Source organism: Haemaphysalis longicornis, unplaced genomic scaffold (genome assembly GCF_048455015.1).
Source record: "Haemaphysalis longicornis isolate Haplotype H1 unplaced genomic scaffold, Haemaphysalis longicornis Haplotype H1 scaffold_9, whole genome shotgun sequence".
Lineage (NCBI taxonomy): Eukaryota > Metazoa > Arthropoda > Arachnida > Ixodida > Ixodidae > Haemaphysalis > Haemaphysalis longicornis.
Window position 1 is genome coordinate 39,822,918 of NW_027526460.1, and position 22,538 is coordinate 39,845,455.

General features: G+C 49.9%; 1 protein-coding gene and 1 long non-coding RNA gene across 7 annotated transcripts in view; one reads left to right on the forward strand and one right to left on the reverse strand.

Annotated features, from left to right (window-relative positions):
• Dap160 (dynamin associated protein 160) overlaps positions 1 to 18,093 on the forward strand; it is a 78,535-nt gene extending 60,442 nt beyond the window's left edge. For 5 of the 6 annotated variants that reach the window (XM_077684029.1, XM_077684032.1, XM_077684033.1 and 2 more), the window contains 3 exons: positions 1,392 to 1,475; positions 7,391 to 7,570; positions 14,225 to 18,093. In XM_077684029.1, the coding sequence (XP_077540155.1) occupies positions 1,392 to 1,475; positions 7,391 to 7,570; positions 14,225 to 14,373 (413 nt within the window). In that variant the 3' untranslated portion in view covers positions 14,374 to 18,093. Of the gene's footprint in view, positions 1 to 1,391; positions 1,476 to 4,393; positions 4,475 to 7,390; positions 7,571 to 14,224 lie in introns of all 6 variants that reach the window. The other variant, XM_077684031.1, reaches the window with a different exon arrangement.
• The window catches only part of LOC144152665 (uncharacterized), a 93,665-nt gene that overhangs the window by 25,189 nt on the left and 45,938 nt on the right, over positions 1 to 22,538 (reverse strand). The gene's annotated exons all lie outside the window — the stretch shown is intronic.

Genomic DNA, 22,538 nt, shown 5'->3' on the forward strand with positions numbered 1-22,538 from the left:
GTGTTTGCAGTAGCTTGAACCGGGCCGGCCGGATGGTAAAGGTTGCGGCATCGCTAGCACAACGGAACGCACCCATTAACCTGGTAAACAGCGGCAGTATACTGCGTTTAGTGGAATAGGTGTCGACCTTCTTTTATACGTGTTGCCCCAAATTAGGAACCCAGAAATATTTGTTAACGAAGTTAGCCGCCAAACCAGCGAAGCAAACCTTCCTCCCTCCCCCCTCTTCACCAAGTTCGTAGCTTTCTTTCTTTTTTCTTGTTTCTTTGATGTCAAATGTACCGGACCATCAAGATAAAATACACCTTCATTTATTCTTAAAGAATTCGCCTTTAATAACTCACACAACTCGATTCCACCCCTTAAAACGTTTTTAAGCGAATAAATGTCATACGTAAATGCAATAAATAAAGTAATAAATAAAGATAAACTTTCAAATTTCGCGCTACACGACGCGGGAAGTGACGCAGTAAAGGGAGCACGGGAAACGCAATTGTAAGTGTGCTAACTGGTCGTTATATGGGAGTGGTGTTATGAATCAAATTTTTTTTTAATTTGCGGTAAAATTGGCGTCTGTATCATTGAGACGAAGCGGTCGTTTTATTGAATCAAATCTTATTTTGTCCTCATGGTTCCTTTAAGACACCTAGAAATGTTATTTATCACTTATTCGAGTAAATGTAATGCTGCGCAATCTATTATTTTCTCTCTTCTTTATCCCCAGCGTCAGTTTGAAGTCTTGTGATAAGAACAAACCGGTATTGTGTTAAAGGCCAACTGCACTCAAATTTCACCTCGACCAAATTTATTTTTGATGTGTAGTAAGTACCCCCAAATCAGATGGGACACGAGTGGCAGCCCCGTGAAACGCCTCGTTGATCAGTCAGAAGCGTTTAAAAAAGCTCCGCCGCAGAGCACGCTGCACCTGCCGGCTGTGACGTTCCAGCCGACGGGGGCTTCTTTTTCTGGCCAGCCACGCAGCTGGAGAACCGGTCGAGCTCTGCTGCGCATGCTCCACCCATGTGCTACCCCGTGCGCGCGTAGAGCTTGCGCGCAGACTCTCCCGAGCTGATGACCGCCGGCCGCTCGCTGGACCACTGCAACGTCACTGCAATGGCCGCGCTCTCCTCGGTTTCGGTTTCAAAATAGCCGATTTTTGCTGGCCGCTTGCGGCGTCCACGCGCGTATTCAGCTGTAGTATTCTGCATGTTGCTTTCTTTTTAAACAGACTGTACGAAAAAGGGTTTTCAAGAGGCCGAAATTTTGAGTGCAGTTGGTCTTTAAATGTCCGAATCTTGCATCGACCATAGTTGGTAAACTGACGAGGCCTGTGTCTCTGGATGTCTCTCTTGCCCTTCGCCACCATCCCTGCCGTGTCGCCGGTTGTGCAGCCAAGGCGCCGAAACAGAGCGGCGTGGGGCGCCTGCTAGTAGTCGTAGTCGAAGGGCGTAACCTGAGAAGCGGAGCCGCTCACGGTAAGGACGAGCCCTGGACGCGCCTGCGCAGCTCGCACGTTCCGTGGTGATGTCTCGCCTGGCCTGCCGCCTACTGCTGCTCGTACTGCGTACTAACAGCACCCTTATGACTTCTCTTTTCTTTTGTTTAGTTGACTCCGTATCCCCCATGCGCAGTCGCTGTCGTTTGATGAATCTGAACTGGCTGTCTTTTTTTTTTACATGAAAGTGTTTTATTCCCGGATACACAAATATTTCAATGACGTCATATCCGTCACGGAACTGACGCCAGTTCAACGAAGCAAGCGGCCTGTAAAGGGTGCACCCCTTCACACAGGGTCTTCTTGCGGGGAAGCACACTTTAGCACTAAAGAGTACGTTATACTTAGGGTTGTTCGTTTTCGGGTTTTATATTTTAACACGAACGTGTTTTATGCCGGGATACACCAAGATTTCACTGACGTCATATCCGTCACGGAAATGACGCCAGTACACCTTTGCTGAAGCGACCTGCCAGCAGGACGTCGCTCACCAAGCACACCCACAATACAGCCGCCGACCCGCAAATCATGCTTAGCCGCAGAATTCGCTGCACATTTCACTTCCGTGTTTTACCGATTCCTATGTCAGAGGAATCAACCAAAGTTTTTTTCTAGGGGACAGCCACAAAGTTGCCCAAATTCTGAAGTTTCATAGACCTTTTAAACTTATTCGTCCGGGGAGGTGGTTGTGCTAACACCGGTTTAAAGGGGCACTGACACAAAATTTTGAAGGCGAGATAACTTCGGAGATAGATTGGTGGGAACACATATACATCATCTGCAAAATATCAGCGGTGAATACAGCCTAGAAAATATTTAAGATCAATTTTGAAGTGTGCGAAACGCAACCGAGCGGCCAGCGGAGGACCACGCGCAAGTGTAAATAAACAACATCCAAACACGTCACGAGTTTGTGTTTGCCGCTTCCGCACTGCCGGCTCGCCGCTCCAATCGGAGGGCCGGAGGGCGGAGCTTCTGCTCTCGAGAACGAAGGACCCGATCGTTGGCGGCGGAGGCGCCGTGATTTCGTCAGCTCATCGGGGAGCTGGCCGCGACCAAAGTTCTACAGCGATTCCAGGCACTCTGTTCCTATTACTGTTTATTACCATTGGATGCGGAAACGCGCCGGAGGCACGAAAAGGCCACTGAGCAAGCCGCACGGTCGCTGTGCAGGCGGCGGCCACGGCCGCGAAGTGGCCCACGCCGGCGCAGGTAGCTCGAGTGATAGCTTGTTACCGCTGCACGAAATTGTCCCCAAGTCCCGACCATGGTGGCTTACATGAGAAAGGAGTTAATGATGCCATGGCGGGTTGCATTAAAAATTGTCATCTGCACCGCTTACGAGAGCGGCACTCGAATATCCGCCGCAGTACTAAGCCGAACACATCTGTAGGCGGACCTGTAGGCAGACCGGCCGGCTGCTCCCAGCGCGCGTCTTGCCACCCACCGTCTCGAGCGTCGCGCGTCGTTCGTTAGCCGCGGTAGCATTTGCACTCGCAGCGCCTGCGTCACATCCACGGTCGCTTTTTAATTAGGCGCCTCACGAGATCAGTACGGGGGGGCATTCGCAGAAACTGCCGTCGATGCGGATTCGACAGTGCTACGGCGGCTCTGCTCTGTAACTGTGATATCCCTCCCACGGTCACGTGGTCAGCTTTGTTCACACAAAATCCACAAAATCCATCGTTTCGCGGCACTCGCTGAAACCGAAACTGCGACTGGCCGCATTGAAAATGCCTCTAATTAAACAACCGTCGCACGCTGAAGCAAATGAGGTTTCTACAGGTTATAAGTAGGTCACTAGCTACTTATCGCAACAAAAAAAACAAGATGCAAAATTTTTGTGTCAGTGCCCCTTTAATTGGCGCAGTCGACAGGATATTTTAGCTGCGCGTGCGCAGCACAGTCCTTAACCTGACAAGATGATAAGGTATAAGAGTACCGCCACCTGGGCACGCAAATTATCAACGGCGGCCGTTTTGGTGTTTATCAGTGTTGCGAGGTTGCCTCTTCTACGGCCTCCCCGCTAACGTCGACCAGGTCGTTTGTTAAAAAGACTGCCGAAGAGGCTACAAAACGGCATCTGCGGACACACACACTTCTGCTGCTGAAATGCTGCTACACTTGTTACCTTCTTTGATTCACGTTCGGCTAAGCCTACGAGAGTTGACCGACTAAATCGCACAAATGACAAAATGGCGGCGCCCATGAACCGTCGCAGTGTAAACAAATGTCACGTGATGTGAACTGACCAATGATCATGGCGGCGGCATGGAACAGGAGGGGAAAATAGTGCCGATACTCTGAACCTTATCTAGTGACACTACATGTTATCTATGTTTTAAAAATGCGTTCTTGTTCTTGGGAGCTATTTACGCTACAACCGGAAATTAGGGGAGCCGAAAAATTGTGACCGGAAACTATGTCTAATTGGTTGTAAGATTTTTTGAGCGTGCTTCCAGTATACAAGCGTCAAAAATAGAGTGGGCCCGGAACATTTTCCATTAGTTGTGAACGGGCGTCGCATAGACCTACTGGCGGATAAAGATGCTCACCAACAAACAGCTCGGAACAGTGCCAGTGTTGCCGTGGCGGCCAGCTGTCTCCGTTTTCGGAGTTCTATGGAACCGCGCGTTTCTGGACTGCACGTGTTGAGTTTAAGAATAGAAATGAGTCTTCCTCTTTTCCCTTCAGCACTTACGGAGCGCGATTTCAGCGCACGTGTGCATTGTTCGGATTCATAACGAAGGCGACTGTGCAGTTGGGCTGTTGACACGAATGCCGGCGCACTGGATTGGTGTTTGTCGCGGACATGCTCGGTGTTGTGTGTGCGTGCGCGTACCGCGACTGTCGTGTTGTTTGGTGACCGCGTGTGCCTTGCATGTTTGTCCACCGCAGTGAGCCGGCTGCCTGCCGTGGGCCAGTTAAAACTAGTCGTAATGCAGGCCTCCGATCTCGCCTTCTCCAAGGACGGCCAAGGTACGCTGCTCCGTTCTCTTAGGTTTGAGCGCGTTGCCTTGTGGGGTTCCAAACGCTGTGAGAATGAAACCTATGGGAGCTCTCGTGTACGCCGACGTTATTCTCAGCAGTGCCTTGCCGGATAACGCTAAGCTTTGCGCTTATGTCGAGCGTGTTGTCGCGTGGAAGCAGTAGTGTCCGCGTACAGTCAAGTGCGTTCGTCGCATAGCAATTTTCATAGTTCCGTAAGTCTTGTTTTAGCAATAGTTTAGCATTGCAAATTGTTGTACCCGCCGCGGTGGCTCGGTGGCTAAGGCGTTGCGCTGCTGAGGACGAGGTCGCGGGTTCGATTCCCGGCCGCGGCGGCCGCTTTTCTGATGGAGGCGAAAAGCAAAAACGCCCGTGTGTACGAGATTTCGGCGCACGTTAAAGATCCCCATGTGGTCAAAATTAATCCGGAGCCCTCCACTACGGCGCTCCTCATCGCCTGCGTTGCGTCGGCGCGTAAAAACCTGCAATCAATCAGTAACGGACAAAATTTATTTTGAGCCTGCCCTAAGAGCAGCGCAAGTATTAAACCAAAGAGCAGAAGATAGAGATATATTGAATTCTTTGTTAAGATTACTCATCATCACCCGTTACAAAGGGGATACCATTAACAATAATCACCATCATCATCAGCGCTGCACTTGATTGCCCTAGAGAAGCCGGACGCACACTGCACTGCAGATGCCAAGAAACCTTCGCGTCTACTTTAGAATGGCCATATCTACGAAAAATAAATTTATGGCCCTGTGTGTCCGCCCAATCACCCGAAAAGAAAGAAGATACAGCACACATAGAAGTAAAGTCGGAGCCAGCGATTGAAACCAGATCCCGGGTATCGGGCGGGCCTGGCCGGCCGGGGACGCTATATCGATCAGGCCGGAAACGGTAAATGCATCTATAACGCGTTCCAAGGAGAAGGGGCTTACAGTTGGTGCAGGGCCGTAAAAAGAAAAGGCAATCCGGAGCTTCGATGTCAGTAAGAGACGCGGGACCTGGCCGCACATTTCGTGTTATGTACTGCGAGCACAGTTTACTAAAAAAAACTTTTTTTTTTCATTCTTTCGGCAAGCAGTCAAGATTAGCGGCATACGCTGTGTCACTTTCACTATCGCGGCTGCTACGTTAAGTGCCTTGTTTAACTTGGTGTCTTTCTTACGCATGCTTGCTCGGTGCGCCCGCACTAACAGCATCTGTTGCTTGCGGTTGTTCATTGTCCGTGTTGCAAGTTTGTTGTTTATGGCGTGTGTTGCACCCAAGGTGTGGCATGGTGTTGCACCCTCTTGCACTGGTTGGCGCGTTTGCGCGTTGTTCACGCGTCGATGTGATTATTTGACTGTCATTACGTCTTCATAGTTCCATGTTTGTACTCGTGCAACGCGGCCTCCTAAAGCTCCCCGCCCCCCTCCCCCCTCTTGTTGATTCCGAGTCAAGAGGTCCAACGAGTCAGAAGATCCAACGCGTCAAAAGGTCCAATATTGGATCTATTGACTCTTGTACCTCTTGTCTCGCTGGACCTCGTGACTCCCCGGGGACCTTTTGACTCGTTGGATCTCTTGACTCGCTGTACCCCTTGACTCACTGTGGACCTCTTGACGCGGCTGAATCGAGTCAAAAGGTCCAGCGAGTCGAGAGGTCCAAGCTGTAACATATCACCGTAAGCGCCTCTTGTAACAAATCACCAGAAGCGCCTCTTGTTCCCCAAATGCGTTGTCTTTTGTAAGAGAAGTGTAAATCCGCACCCAATTTATTTAAAATGAAAAATGGTACTGTTGAGTTCTCCCGGACTACACTATGCTGCCCGTTTGCATTTCCTTCGCTTCATCTTACTACTCTAGCTTGACAGTTATGAAGTGAACGTTGCATGCGTTCTGCCTGTTCTGCCACCGCATTGAAAACAATCTATAGTTATTTCCAATCACGAGTGGAGTTTTTTAACAGCGGAGTTGTGGGTCGAGCCTTTTCGTCCGTCTGTTGTAGGTCGGGCGTCACGCAGGGGTTCCGAGACCGACCGATTGAGGGCGACAGTGGTCGCGCAGGGGAGGGTTCCTCTCCCTCCCGCTAGAGGAGGGCGCCTCCTACCGCTCACGTTTAGCTGCAGATTCCTTTGCGCGAACCGTAGAAGTTGCGCGGCGACGGCGCTGTTGTTCTCGGGCAAGCGCCCGTTTACGTTCGGGCCGACACTACAGAACCACAGCTCCGCTGGTTCTGCAGATATCACACTGGGTGGAACTTCGCTTAAATTTTTTTTTGTATTTTGCATTTTACTTCGATTGGAAACACCGTCACCGTGGTGCAGAAGTCGATAAAAAAAACGCATGTGCAGTGCATTGCAGTGTCGGTAATAAGCGAACGTGGGGCGGAATTGGTGGTACACCCCGCGATAAAAGTGTCAGTGCACAGATGTAGGGGCTTTCAACTATTAATTGTACAGAGACTTAAATCCGGTGCAACGTAGCTGCAAGGACGAGGAGTTCTACTACAGGGACATTTTAGGCGTTTGCGCAGCTCCTGGGTTCCCCCGCTTGTACTTCCATGGATAATAGAGAGTCATAGCAGAGCGGTGAACCGGTTCCAGTACGGTACCCGGTAATCAATCGGCGCCTCTGCGCGTGCGCAGCGGCGTCAGAACTGGTTGCGCGCATGCGCAGGTGTACCGGGCATCTTACCGGGGCCGGTCTTCCTCTATGGTATGACTCTCTAATGGGTTCATCCTTAGTTCCGTTGCATCGCGCTGAATAACTGTCCTGGTTTTTTTTTTTTTTTTTTTTCCGAATGCCACAATTACAAACGAGTTTCAGTAACGGTGCTGGATAGCCGCAATCCCTGCGCAAATCGCGTCAAGACCGAAGGAGAAGTCACGGGTTTCGTTGGCCCCCGGTGGTGCTGCAGGGTCGTCCCAGTGCGACCCGTACTGCGAGGTGAGCATGGCGTGCCAGGAGCACAAGACGCACGTCGAGTCCGGCACCAGCAACCCCCAGTGGAACAGCTCCATGCAGTTCCTGGTGCGCGACCTGCGACGAGACGTGCTCTGCCTCACCGTCTTCAACAGGGAGCTCTTCTCGCCCAACGGTGAGCAGGAGGGCTGCTTCGCATATGAGTTCTCGTCCTGTCAGTGATCCGGCGCGGGTTAGTGTGTCAAGGACATCCGTTTGTCCGGCCGCGTGACTACCGCGCATTGTTTTAAAAGCAGTAGCTTTTCAGGTCCGTCTCTGTGTTTGCTTGTGTGCCCTTGGAAAAAAAATTGGCCGCGAATCTGCTCCTTTCGTTGCAAATGTCGACAAAAGACGATAGTCTTTATCGACTTTTGACAAGTAAATACCCCCCTTCGCTTTCCCGCTCACCTCTCATGTTGTTCCTCTTGCGTCCCGCTCCTCCCAAGGTAAAGACGCCAAAGGTTCGCTTAAATCATTTTAAATTTGCTGCGTTCCACTGCTCCAGGCCGAGTGTCTCGATGCCAACGCTGCCGTACGGCCAAGACGCGCGTGAATCGAGGCGCCCTACTTCAACGTTTATAGAACCGCGTTTCCCTACTCCACGGGCGTTGCAAACCGAACGTGGAACCTATCTAGTGGAACCTTTCGTAACTGTTGCCGGTTGATTCCTTAAAATGGCGCCAGAAGCTATAGTGGCGCGGGCGACAGCAGGCGACGACGGAGTGAATTTTTCTTCTGCAGTTGATGAAGTATATAATTTCGCAAAAATCAAGCATTTATGACTTTTTTATAAAGGAACACTGCAAATATCACTTCTGTATTGCTTTGTTGTCTTATATTTGCGTAATGTCTTGTTCTTCTTCAACAATGTTAACAACTATGAACATTACACCGGACTTAGACGGGTAGATTTAGTTGTGACTATATAAGACTATTGCGCAGGCATTGTTTTGCTTTGGCCGGGTGGCTGAATCGAGTCACAGACAGACAGACAGACATACAGACAGACCAAAATTTCTGGGTTTAAGCAATCCAAGAAAGATTATTGTCTTTAAAAAACCTTGGCGCGAAATTCGAACGCATGTTTCCGCTCGTGCGCACGCATTCGACATCATGGGGAAGTGTAGAGGGGCGCCGCGCGTGCGGGAAAGAGGAGGTGCTGCGAAGAAGTGGGGTTGCTTTTTGTGCGCGGTGTAGTGGGCGTTGTTGCTAGCGGCCGCCCAGTCCTGCGGGCGACCGTTTCGCAGACCATCGACTCCTGTGTTTTTTTGTTTTTTTTTTATGCCAAACGCATCTGCCCCGAGCTGCCCACCAAGCCCTCGACTGGTACTCCTGGAGCTCTCCCCCAATTGATCACGTGACTAAGGCCTTCCAAGTGCCTTAGTCACGTGACCGGTTACTCTTGTGGTGACGCGTGGTTACCGCGGCGCGTAGCCTTCTGCCTCGGTGGTCTCGAGCGTCGGTTGCCAAGGCAACCGACACAAGAGAGCGTCACAAGCCGCTCTCTAATTCTGGACGGCCCGTTTAGCGTGGTTTCTCTAGCGGCCAAATCTTACGGCATGTGGCCTAAAAAGGTGTCCCCATCACTCCGATTGTGGAGCGGGCGATCGATGCGTTTGGCATTGAAAAAAATGCAGGAGGCAATGCGCGAACTTACCGGCATCGGCGCGCCTTGTAAGCTGAAAGCGGGGGTGCACGCCAACACCGACTTGATAAAAAGGCTTTCGCGCCTGAGGATGATCAACGTTACGCGAGTAGGTAGTGTTTGATTGCGCGGTTTCGTTGGTTTACTTCTATGATAATGGCTCCTACCAGAGACAGTAAAACCAATGAAAGCGCGAAACTGCCTACTAAGCGTGACGCTTCTCGTTTGGAGAGAAGGCAGGTATAGGTCTGTTGTCCATGAACTTAGGCCATGGTGGCCGCTTGTGTAGCTGTTGTACCTGCCACATCGCACCGCCTGGCTACTAAGGGAGGTTCCGTATCGCATTTATAAACTGCCAAGCCCAGTGTAACGAAAGCGTAATCACTGGTAAGAAGACTTCGAGCTGTAAACTGCCAAGCCCCAGTGTAAGGGAACCGGACTTGCTGGTAAAAAGACCGCCGATTTCGTCAAGTAGATATTTCTGGATTTTTAACGGAGGGGTTGTTTGAAATACAAGAAACCGCTACATCGCGAATTTAGTTCAACCAATCTTCGTTATATGGGGTTTGTCTAATATTTTTCGAATCACGAAAAACTATGCCCAGACTTTTTTCTAAGCCTTTCATATACGTGAAATTGTGGCGCACCGCCGGCCTCGCTTCCAGTTTGTGTGTCACGCACTTATATTATCCGCTGTCAGATCTGCAGGCTAGCTGTGAAACGATTTAAGCGCCTATGGCTGTAAATCACTGTTTGTAACTAACACCCTTACACATTAGTAAAAAAAAAAAAGGAAAACACCATTTAAGGATGTGTTGTCGTTTATAGCCCTCTTTGACCCGAGAAAAAGCGCAAGAATGCACCCTTTTAAAGGGCGTTGTATCCTTAATTGCACCCTTTCAGAGAGTGTTTCTCTTTGTTTTTCCGATAAGATGTTAGGGACCTATTTATAGGCAAAAAGGTGTAAATCATTTTAGAGTGTGGTATGTGCACAGTAAAATGATTTACCCTATCATTGTCTTAACTATAGCGCCCTTGAACTTAACAAAGAAAAACGCCCTTTGAAAGGGTGTAATTAACGATACAGTGCCCTTTAAAAGGGTGCATTCTTGCGTTTTTGCTCGGGTCTAAGAGGGTTATAAACTATTTTTTCTATAGTTTATAAACTATAAACTATAGAACTATAAACTATATAACTATATATATATATATATATATATATATATATATATATATATATATATATATATATATATATATATATATATATATATAACTATAGACTATATTTTATAAACTATATAAACTATATATAAACTATATTTTATAAACTATTTATAAACTATATTTTAAACTATATAAACTATTATATTTTTTCATAGGGTGTAAGGGCGCTAGTTACAGTGATTGTGTGAGTGTCGGCCGTAGGCGGCTTACGTGAAAGTACGTCACAACGGGTAATTTCAGCGAGCGAGTATATATGCAAGTCAGAATAGCCCCGCAAGTCATCCATTCTGTACGGTGTCGACCATGCCCCCTTGTCGCCGGCCGCGCTGTCACGTGACACTGCCACGCGAGACGACGCCATGCCAGACACCGTGCACGCGCCGCTTTTTCCCGACGCCAGCCGAGTCTCGAGAGCGTCGCCTCGCTGTCGCGCACTCCACGCAACTCTTACATCTTACGGATTATGCGTACCAAAGCGGTACACAGCGCGAGGCTGGAAGGACAGACGTCTACGCGTGTGGCGTCACACATCATAACTGCTGCGCGTGAGGAAAGAATATCAAAAGCCACGGCCCGTGCACACCGCGCGGGGAATTCGCTTTTTCCGACGGACATTAGCTGTGACGGCGGCTACAATGGCGGCGAGGCGGGTCCCGCTGTTATTTGGTGGAAAACACGGACGACGGGGGATCCGTGTGCAACAAAGGAACGAGACCGTGAGAAATGCGAACGCTCGCGACCGGCATGCAACGGGGACGCGTGCGCGTTGTGCGGGGAAGCGCGGGCGGCGGGAGCTGGTTTCCGTCACATTGGAAATGCGCAGACATTGTTCGCATGTGCAGTGTCCGCGTATGCGTGCGTGTATATCTGGAGCGGCAACAGCAAATTTTCCTGTCGTACCGCGAGGGCTGGTGAGGACCGTATCACGAACAAACGATTCTCGCGAGTGGTCTGAGCGTGGAAAACTACGAACGTCGCAGCGCAGACTGGCAGGAGCCGTAATTTTAATATCTGTATTTCGTCCTTACAGCGCAGGCTTAATGTGTCAGTAGCGCTTTTGTGGCGTGAGCTACACTGGCCGAGGTTGAGCAGTTTCGCGTGGCTCCAGGAGAGCCGTGCTGCGCATGTGCGAGGAGCAGTGACGTCACATGGCGCACATAACGTTGCTCGCTGCCCGGCGTCTCTCACACTCCCCACGCACCCAGCGTCTTGGCCGACCTCCGTTCCGCACGTGGCGGCCCGGTCCACTTGATGATCACGCGAGGGGTGGCCGGGTGTGGAATAGATGGCTCGTGCGTCGCGGCAACACCGGCGTGCGCCTTTGGAACCAGCTTAGCTCTGGGGCGGTTGGTGGCGCTGCGCCAGAGCCGTTTGATAAATATACATGCGTCACAATGCGTATACCGTGAGTGTATCATTAAAGCAGCAGTAAGCATGATAATCAAGCTAATCCTAGACAACCAGGAAAGCTAAGAATAACCATCTGGACCTTAGATCACGCTACGTATATCCTGGCATAGCCGAGCTAAGCCACTGCTAATTTTTTTGCTTCGTTCTCTCTCTCTGTTACCCTGACGTATACGCATGCTGTGGCGATCGTGTGCTTGTATGCCGATGTGGCGGTTTCTGACACATTACTGCCGCACTTTACCTTACAAATGAGGCTATAAATGGGTGATACTTCATATATGCGAAGCATATATTTGCAAACTTCAGGCAGATTTTTTGGCGTCGGACTCTTTCTTCTTGGCGTTAGTTTTTGGTTTCTTTTTTTTTTTTTTTTGAAGCCGACTTCAGTTCAGGGGGTTATCCCGTTGAAAGAAAAAAGAAAACACTGCTGACTTAAAGGGACACTAAAGGCAACCAGCAAGTTGGTTTCAAACGAAAGTCTGACCTCTCCATAGCCATTTTAGCATAGATTCGGGGCCGAAAGATGCCTTAATTGCTGAAAAGTCACTGACCAAATGCTGATCAGACGGGACGCAAACAGCGACTGCGTCCGCTGTTTGCGTCACGATAAACTGGAAGCAAGTGAGGCAGCGGTGATGTATAGCGGTTTAAAAGCAACTGGATACGACGCTACCACGTACCGAGCGGTTTCGTCAGTTTCGGAGAAATCAGTTGTGCTTTGCCGAACTCCCACGTCCTTTGCAGCTCCTGGCCACTGAGCAAAATGTTTCCCCGTGGGACCCGTGATAGGTATTGACGCTTTGTTGAAGAAAGATGGCTGCGACTTAGCTCAGCTAACCCTGGGTATGCAAAGCGAAAGCTTTGCTTAGCCTGGTTAAGTCCTGGGTTCGCTTGGTTAACCTTTGATATAACTATAATTATTATACTATTCGTCCAAAGCTTGCCTTTTCCTACGGTTGGGGTCCCGCTTCCGGCATTTTCGGAGCTGAACGGCTCGCCGGGCGATATTCCGCGGTGTGGTCATTCGCCGCTTGCCGAAGGCGGCTCAAAACCTCCACCTCCCGCACAACGCTAAACAAAATGGCGCGTCCTCATCCATAGCCAAGATCGCGTACAAGTGGCGAGTCACGTGGTCAGGCGCGAACCAGCTGTGGAGAGCGCACGCGCCAAGCCGGCGGCCGCCGTGGCTAGCGAACGCTGATGTCGGCGGAGCTTGACCCGGCGAGTCACGTGGTGCGTTGCCAAGGGTACGGCGCAGCTGCGGTCAAATAAAGGTCAAAGGTCAAATCAAATAAAGGTCAACCGCTCGACGAGATTAGTAAAGCTTTGCTTTGAAAAGGTATTGGCCTTTTGAGGCCCAGCAAATGTTAGCTTCGAACAAACCGCTCGTGCGTAGCTCGCACGTTTCATCGAGAAACGGCGGTAGCATTTCGGCTGGCGTACCCGCAAATTTTCCCGCCAATTTTTCGCGGGGCTACCATGGTTGCCAGACCAGGAGTGCCCTCTGTTGATTAGCTCGCATCATACAGTCGCGGGTACCACAAACGTATTGGGGCCAGTAAAGGCCTCGGATCTGTCAGCCCGCTCTGGTAACAAACCCCTGCGCGCTCGCGCGGCGGGCTCGGGCTCAAGCCCGGGTTTGTTATTTTTTCGCTTCGTCCCCACGGGAGGTACTACAAACGTATTGGGGCCCGTAAAGGCCGCGGATCTGTCAGCCCGCTCTGGTTACAAACCCCTGCGCGCTCGGGCCGCAGCTTGGGCTCGGGCCCAGGTTCATTATTTTTTTTCGCTTCACCCCTGGGGGAGGTACTACAAACGTATGGGGCCCGTAAAGGCAGTCCGTAAAGGGGAGGACAGTCCTGGTCTGGCAACCATGGTAGCCCCGCGAAAAATTGTCGGGAAAATTTGCAGGTACGCCAGCCGAAATGCTACCGAAACGGCACCGCCACCCCAAGTATGGACGAGTAACACCGTCCAGCAGCAGCCAGGAAAGATGTTGCGCACGCCGGACATTTTTAACCATTTCCGGTGCAAGGTGCGCGATATAGCCAGTGGCAACGGTGCCTGTATTCACGTTTTCATTATTTGTATGTTATCTTAAAATGAAAGCTATGCATAAGAGTGGTGTATTCGTTTTCTTGGTGATCTAATCTCTCCATCTAGGGCAGCTATCATTTTGACTTCAGTGTCCCTTTAATCAGCTGTAGCATTACTTAGACCTGATCGCTCGCATTTTGGTGTAGAATAACCCCACCGATTGGCTCTTTGAAATCCTCTTGAAATCATCCGCGGGAATTCCTCAGTGGTGACAGCAGTGCTTCCTGCCATCGAAAATGAATCTAATGAAACATGAAGGGCCCAATATTTCGAATGAACCATACTCTGACCTCATGGTCATTGTAAGTTTCGGCGTGCTGTTATGTGAACGTTCATGGTGGAGGTGAAGGCTGCAGTGTATTTCATTTCGCACCATGGTCGCCGTTTATTAACCTCCCCCGTCCCGCGCAGACTTCTTGGGACGTACCGAAGTGCGCGTGTGGGACATCGCCCGGGAGACCCGGCAGACGCGGGGTCCCATCACCAAGCAGCTGCACCTCTACGAAGTGGACCAGGGCGAAGTGGTCATCCGGCTGGACCTGCACATCTTCGAGTCGTGACACGGGTCCCCGCCCCCCACCCGCTGCGCTTTTCCCGCCCGCAAAAAGGGGGGCATACGTGTGGCCAGCCACGCGTGGTGCGCTACCGCATCCCGAGCACACGCAGTTCTCACAAATAACCCCAGGAGTGGGCTTTCCAGTGCTCCTGCCAGCCAAGTGCGGAGCCTAGGCAGTCTTGCTACCAGGTGGCTGCCCGTAGTAAAGCACAGCTTTGTCAAGAGAAAAGTTGGTGCTCGGGAAGCTTGTTGAAGAACAGCCCAACCTCGCAAAAACCATGACATGAGCATACATATGCGTACAGCTTAGATGAGGACACGGGAAAGCAAGCCTGCAGTTATGGTGGAATTCCACGTACAGTAGCTACCAATATCCGCTTCCTAAAGTAATCATGCAGTACTAGCGAAATGCCACAGACACCATCACCTACCAAAATCCCGCTTCATACTGAATCTTCATGTCTTAAGAATGCGCATGCAGCATATTCTTCTTTAGCATCTTCTTAGGTTCAGTACGCCAAGCCTTTTAATATTCCACTCCCCTACGACTGGCTGGCCGTCGTACGCTGCCTTTGCTGCGTGGAGCTGATATATATATACACACTTTTGGATACGCGTTCTGAACTGGGGTTTCGGCATGCTAAGGCCACCATGTTCACGCATTCAATCATCTATTCTAGATCCATTTGCTACTCCAGAAAGTAGGATGCATTGCCACTTTGGCTTCTCCTGCGTGTGACCTCAGGGTTAGGATAGTTGTCTCAACATTTCCAGCTGTTGGGGCTTGTCACTTAGGGTTAGTTACGCCAAGTTCAGTGCCTAAGTGACGTCGGCCGGTAAGCTGAGTTGCTCAACTCCATAGGGCACAGTGGCAACGTTTAAGCCTTCGACAAGTACATAGCTTCGGGAAAACCTTCAAAGGTATAGAAGTACTGTATTAGTGCAGACAAGTGTCTGTGAAGGAAGGTTGGCGCGGCATTTTCTCTGGCACTGATCGACTCTTAGGATTTTGCCTTTACTTTACTTTTTCGCAGAGCGCAAGTCTGCGACAGTCACTACTCTAATGGAGGAAGGAAACACTACCAGACCGCCGAGTTTATAAAGTTTAGTAGTGCGGTTTGTCATCATCCTACAGGTTATCTTGACCGGTGCTGTGCATTCCATGATGTTGGAAAGTTACCCAGTTCTAGAACTCCGCTGCAGATAAGTAATCTCACATCTGAGAAATCTGTGCTACAGATTCTCTTAGCATTGTTTGGCTCGGAAATAAGAGATTGCTGTGTGTGGGGAATAAATATGCACTAGCAGCCATATTTTGCCGAACAGGCTGTTTAAAGAATCATCAAGGCCTTGGCTGCAGAGTGTTGGCATTATCACACCCAAGCTGGCCCCTCGCCCCGGAACGAAGAGGGGGCTGGGGGCAACTGTTCTTATGCGCCCTGTAGAGGCAATTTTCTGCATGTTCGGGCTACAGTTAGCACAAAACTTGAATTTGCCCGGTTTCTCAGAGCACCCCCACCACCCGATGTTCACCTGCCTGTGGCAAGAGATGCTTACGGTAGACCTAGATTATACCCGGTTTGGACACTCCCTTGTACATGGTAATGGCATACCGCAAGCGAGGGCATCATATCGTACCTGTTTGAGACCAACGTTTTGCCCCCATGATGCCGAGCACGACGCATGGAAGAACATTCATCGTGAAATCGGAACCTGTGGTTCGCGGCATCGTCGTCTCGCTTTGCAATGCAAGCATCGCTTGCATTTCTTTTTTATTATCGCCAGTGGAAACAGCGACGAGCGTGCCATCCTTCTCAGCCACACTTTTTTCAAAGAAGGCTGAAGTGGCAACGGTTATGTGGAGCTGCACCCATCGACGATGTACGTATACTAGTCTTCATGAGGCATTCCCACATCGCTGAAGAGTCTCTCAGCTTTGTCAGGCCGGTAATGAATCGTGTAGTTTTAGCAGATCATCGTGTCGGTTGAACGGTGAGAGAAAGGGAATGCGAGAGACCAAGAACAAGAATCATTCTCATGTTTTTTGCCATCATCATCAGCTATGCTTACCGGAGAAACCGAGCAGCAACCACCACCCTTGGTCGAAATTTATGTCGAGCTTCAGTCAAATGGGAGCATCGTTTGCACGCATGAGCCCGTCTCCGGTGAAGATTTTTACCCTTGCGGCAGTAGGGTGACGAAAATGACGGAGAGGAAAAGGGGGACTGGGGAGACCTTTACATTCGCCCTGAGCTTCTAAGGCAAAGCTACGAATCTTAAAAACAGCCATGACTGATGCCAAGAAATATGAAAGAAATGAGAAATGGCTCGTGGTGCCAGCAGTGAGTGCTTACATCTCCCTACAAAGACGCACTTCGACTGCTCTTCAAGAAAGAGGGAAATTCAACGTCAGTGGGTTGAAAACCTATTCCAGGTCTGTTATTAACTTGAGGGAAGTTATGTCGTCGCATGAGTAGAACGTTTTTCTTCTTGAGGTGTTTTTTGTAGAGCTGTTCGGTTTCTCTGGGAAGCTCCCGAGCCCTGTAGACGAGCAAACACTGGGTACGGGTAGGCATTCTGCGTGATGTAAAGATGTTTTCGTTTGTACCTGTCACTTGTTTTTTCTTAATTTTTCTTCTCATCTATGATTGTTTGTTTGAACAACTGCGCGAAGTTTGTCGAATTTGTGGAGTTTATATTTTCTAGAATTTTTCACTTCGAACCATGGAGAGAACTTCCTTTATAGCAGTGCGCAAGTGTGAGAAAAAAGCACCATGCAGTCAGCGAATCCAAAGAGGCACACGCATTGTTTGGTCCAAGAAATGGATAGCGTAGTTACCAAGCATGATGAAGTTCTTGCTAATTTTACCTCGATTGTTTATCAGATGTTGCGTCCCCATCAATGTCTACAGCCACTTATAGCTTGCCTTCGCTTCATTCCATTCTCTGCATTATTTGATTTGACATCTATGGTCCTGACTGGGTCTGTGTAGCAGAAGTCAAGCCTCTACAGTCAGTCTATAACATAAGTCTGCAAACAAGTCAACTAATAAGCCATATTGGTAATGCCTCAAACTTTCAGGGCATCCTTCATTTAATACAGTGTAAAAAAATGGCATCTAAATCTCAGGTGGATATGGAGGCAGTGTAGGTCGTCCTACAACGTCAACTATCAGCCATGCTTGAAAAGGTATTTCGCACTGTCATGAAAAACATGCTCCTTGGCCACCGATGGCCTCACAGGAAGTATGTCTTGAGGCTTCTGTTTCTTTGTGTGCAGACTGTGTGAGGTGGTTGACGTTTTCACTGTGTTTAATCTCTGTCCGTGATTTATAACTGCTCAAAGAACATTTAGTTATTCGCATTGCTGTTGTTGATGCCGTTCTCTTTTTTGTATGTTTGTGTATTTGTTAGCTTTATATTTGTGCATACCATACAATGCCCACACTGAACACCATAAAGAGTGGCACATTGTGCATCTCCACCGATGCGTTTGTCTCGGATTTTGCTCGTGGTAGTGATTGCTGGAGAAATAACGTGTTTTGTGTCGTCAGAGAAAGGTTTTTTTTCTTTTTGTCTTTTATCTACGCTTTTCCATGTGTGTTAAATTGCGATGGTGCGCGTGTTCTTCATTCATTTTAAAGTACAGCACCAGTTGTGTACAGAAAAGCTATGCAAGACGATTTCCAAAGTGACCTTGAATAAAACCAGTATATAAACAGCTGCAGTTGTTTCATTTATTTGAATCTAAAAGTTAACCTGTGTTCTCCTGCACTTCTTTTCTTTCTGTGGGGGTGGTGAAGTGCAGTTGCATAGCGGCCATTTTGAAACAATCACACCTTGAATATGACAAAGCAATCTTCCTTGACCTCTCCAGTAAACATTTACCTCGGAGGTAAGTTGTAAACATCGTGTGGTTACGTTGCCAAATTAAACTGTAGAATGCATAGGATATGGTATGAGTTTCTTCTAATGCTAATTACTCTAGTATCTAACAAGAAAAAAAGCGTTTTCTCTGACTTCGTCATCCACAGTACTTATTTGCTGGCATTGGCAATGACAACACTGGCAAGCTCGCAGTTATACATTTTGAGGATTGTTGACGTGTTTAGCCTCTGCAACCTTTGCGCAAACGGACGAGGAGGCTATTTTCACCACAAAGTGGCTGGAAATCCAAATTTTGACTGCCGGGATAGCATAAACCACACTGCAAGCCCATGTGACCTCATTACAGCAGTTGGTGTAGGGGTAGTGAACATGTTTCCTCTGCTACCAGCTATTACAAGTAAACTAAGGCCGAACAGCCGGGGCCGCACAGACTGGCCAAAAAGAACCACTAGCGCAGCCTGTCGGCGTTTTATAACACCTTCCCACTGGAGGCGTGGCCTCCGCGATCGGCTATCGGCGGCGCGCCGTAGCCCATAGAGTTTGCCGTAGCCGATCGCGGAGGCCACGCTGGAGGTACGGTAATACACACGTTCATAAATTGCAGCGCACTTTCAAAAACATTCATTTCGAATTGGTCAAAAACATTCATTTCGAATTGGTTTCACTAAAATAAATAAAAACCCGGGATAAAAGACGGCGTCAAACAAAACCGAGATAAAACTAGAAAACAAAGGACAAAGTAATTAATGGTAGAATTCATTGGTGGTTCATTGAGAATGCGTGAGCACCTCGTCGCTCTTCCTCACGAACTTGGGTCTCGGCCCGAAGCGCACGCCTTCTTCCGTCTTCAGAAGTCTGCAGCGCGGCGTTCCCTGCACGCCCCTTGTACACCGTGCTGACCGTCTCAGTGGTCACGTCTGATTGCTCTAACAGCGGTATCGACAGCCCGTAGCTTGTTTAGTTTGTCCACCAGCATTCGTCACTGTCATTTGCATTCCTTCCTCCTTTACAGCCTGCACTGGCTGCACACAATTTTACGACGCTTGCGAGCGGCCACGGGAGTGCGGGGGGGGGGGGGGGGGCTTCGAGGCGGCGCGCGACGGGCGCATCGGCAGGTGGTGAGCCGCGGTTCGACTTGACGCTCCCCCCCCCCTCCCCCTCCCCCTTCCGCTTATGGTCAAGAGATCCAAAGAGTCAAAAGATCCAATAATCATGTGACAGCCCAGTCAAAAGATCCAACAGGTCAAAAGGTCCAATGTAGGTCAAAAGGTCCAAAGAGTCAGAAGATCCAACGAGTCAAAAGGTCCAATTATTCCGAAACCGCGTCAGAAGGTACAAGGAATTATGAGAACCTTCGGAGCCATGGCTAGGTTGTGCAATTTATGAACTACGTCATTTTATTGTATTTTTAGTGTCGTATTGGCTCCCATACCCGAACTTTCACTTCTAAATATAGAAGCTATGCACTTGGGGCTCCGAATTAAGTGGTGGCTAATTTGAACGGCATGAACAACACCATTCGTCAAGCTTTTTTTTATTTCTCATTATTTTCTCAGGTTGTTCTCTTTTCTCGTTCCTCTGTCATTGGATACTGTTACATTACAATAACGTGGTAGATATTGCTTGAGTAGACTGTCAGCTTCAGTGATGTCAACGAGCCACGACCCCATGTAGCTCATTTTCGGCTACGCTGCGCTGACTTGTATGATTGCCGCTGAAAATATTCCGGACAATTGTTCTTGCGTCTTGTTAATCAAAGTCAACACCCATCAAATAAATGACCATTATATGGCTCATTATTACATCCACAGAAAAATCAAGAGCTCGAATATCAGTGCTACATTGCTACATTTTTGGAAACTCGTTACTAGGTTTCCAGGCGATCCGAGTCGAAGCACGTCATGATAACCTGAAGCTGCTAGTTGCAGTCTGCGTGTCTCTGTTTTTGACACTCTCAATAATGTAGTAGTGCCAACCCCTGCTTGTCTGGCTTCGCTTCCATCAGTGATTCCCCCCCTCAGCAACGTCGGAGCTCCAAATCAGCGGCGCAATCTTTCGTTTTCTGTTCTGTCCGTCTGGGGGCTGATAGATGGCAAAATATTTGCCTTGCCTCGTCTGCTGCTTCCGCAATAACAAAGTATACGTCCGCTCTGAGCGGTGGTGATAGTCGAAGCTCACGACCTGACTATGCCGCGTTAGCCCGATCATGACACGTTTGACAGCGTTTTAGCGCGTGAGGCTTGCGACGAACAGTTCCTATCTGAGCTTGTTGTCGGGCGAAGAGTGTTCACGGCACGTGCGGGGCCGAGTGCGCCGTTGCCGTTCGTACCGGCCGGCGCCGGAACGCTCTGCACCGGGCGGGCCGGGCTGGCGTCGACCCCTCACCGGCGCGGGGGAGGAAGCGGACTTAATTCGCCGCCTTTGTTTCTGCCCTTGCAGCGCGGGCACCGCCTCGTGTGGCTGCCACGGTGATTTCCCGCCCGCTGCAGCCTGGTGCGCGCCCAGCATTCTCACCCGCGGGACCGGGGATGAAAAAAATGGAATCGAGGTGTAGCCTAGTTCATCCCCCTCGACGCTTTCCGGCGCGCTGCGGCGGCTATTGTTTTCCAGGGCTGAACGCACCCCTGTGCGTGCACATTATTTGCATGCATTTTTGTTGTGCATGTAGCAGCTTCTTTGTGTCGTTCCCTCGCATGGTTCGCTGCGTACCAGCGACTAACAAGGCAACGCAGCAGCAGCAGCAGCACAATGTTGACAGCTGGGGCACGGTTTGCGAAAGGATTCCAGGCCACCGCTCTTTCACATGAAATCAGCAAATATGGCGACGATTCCGTATTATTCGACAGAACGGTCGAGAATAAAGTGAGTTGCTAATAGAAATAGTAGCTCTATGCCTTTCGAGCAGAATTTTTCGATCGCATGGTACGGTTAAGATTGTGAGCCAGAATCGTTGAGCCAACCAGGACATGTGGTGGGCGGGACAGGCAAAAGGTGGACAAAGCGAATGACCTAACAAATGAAACAAGGAGGCAGAGAACATAGGCGGAGGGATGGTACGTTTTAAATTACCGTGAAAAGATAACTGGGTTAGTCCAATTCGCAAAAGCGATTGAGAGACCTTGGAAGGTGTACTTTTATCCCGCGCCGGACAGTAAACTACGGATGATGATAATTAATCGAGGTGGAGCGATAAGGGCCTGAGAACGTTTTACAAAAGACTACAGTACATTGCTATTACGCACAGGCTGCAGTACACGTCCGTTACGCAAAGAGCTTTGCTTGCGGAGGATAGATCGTGCCCCGATGTCAGAAGTTTGCCTTTCATAAGCGTGGAGCACCCGTGCGTCCAGTGATCACGAGGCTCACGTGAAGACGTTCCCCTCCAGCGCGTCTGTTTGTCTACAGGAGTGCCGTGCCGTGAGTTCTGCGCTGGAGCCGTAATTTACCCACAAACCGAACGCACGAAGTCTAGAGTGGCCCACGAGATGAGAACATCATCAACAGCACGCGGAAGCAGGGGACGACGAGCGCCCGATCTTCCGTCATGTAAACGGCCGCTCGTCAGCCCCATTCATTCATCGCGCGTGGATTGTGATTTATGACTGCGCGCACTCATTGCTCTTCTGTCGTGCTGAGCTGTCGGTCAATCGACGCTCGCGCGACTCCCGATCGTGCCCCGAGCCAACTCCGCTCGGAGAAGCTCGTTCGTGCGCGGAAGCTTCGCCCTGAGCCGGTTGCCCGCGAGCATGTTTGTTGGCGTTGTCCGTCGATCGTCCGCTGAAAGGCTCGCGACACGCATAGCCCAGTTTCCTTTATCTCTCCCACACACAGCTCTTTCTTTTTCGTACTTTAAAAAATGGCCCCTGAATGACAGCCATCCCCGATGGAACTTTCTTCGAGGACACGGTTCAGTGCCGTCCTCTATAGCCCACTTTTTTGACAAAAAAAAAGGGGGTGCCGGCCTCGGTCGCGCAAGTGTGTCATACTGGCCGATGCGTGCTGGTGTGTTCGTTCCTGGGAGGTATCGGCCGCGCCAGAGGCCGAGACGGCCGATATCGTAGTCAACGGCTTTCTTGCGCGTTAGCGCCGCTGCTTTGTCCGCGAGGCGTGAGAACGAGTCTCTGCGCATAAAGGGGGGCCGCTTGTGTGCGAATGGGACCCCGGGGCTCACGCAAAGCTCGTTTGACTATGCGTGCATGCCCCCCGACGAAGGATTTCGGCGAGCAAGATAGAAGCCACGACGTTGCAGTCGCCAGGCTGATGCCTTCGTGTGAAAGCGAA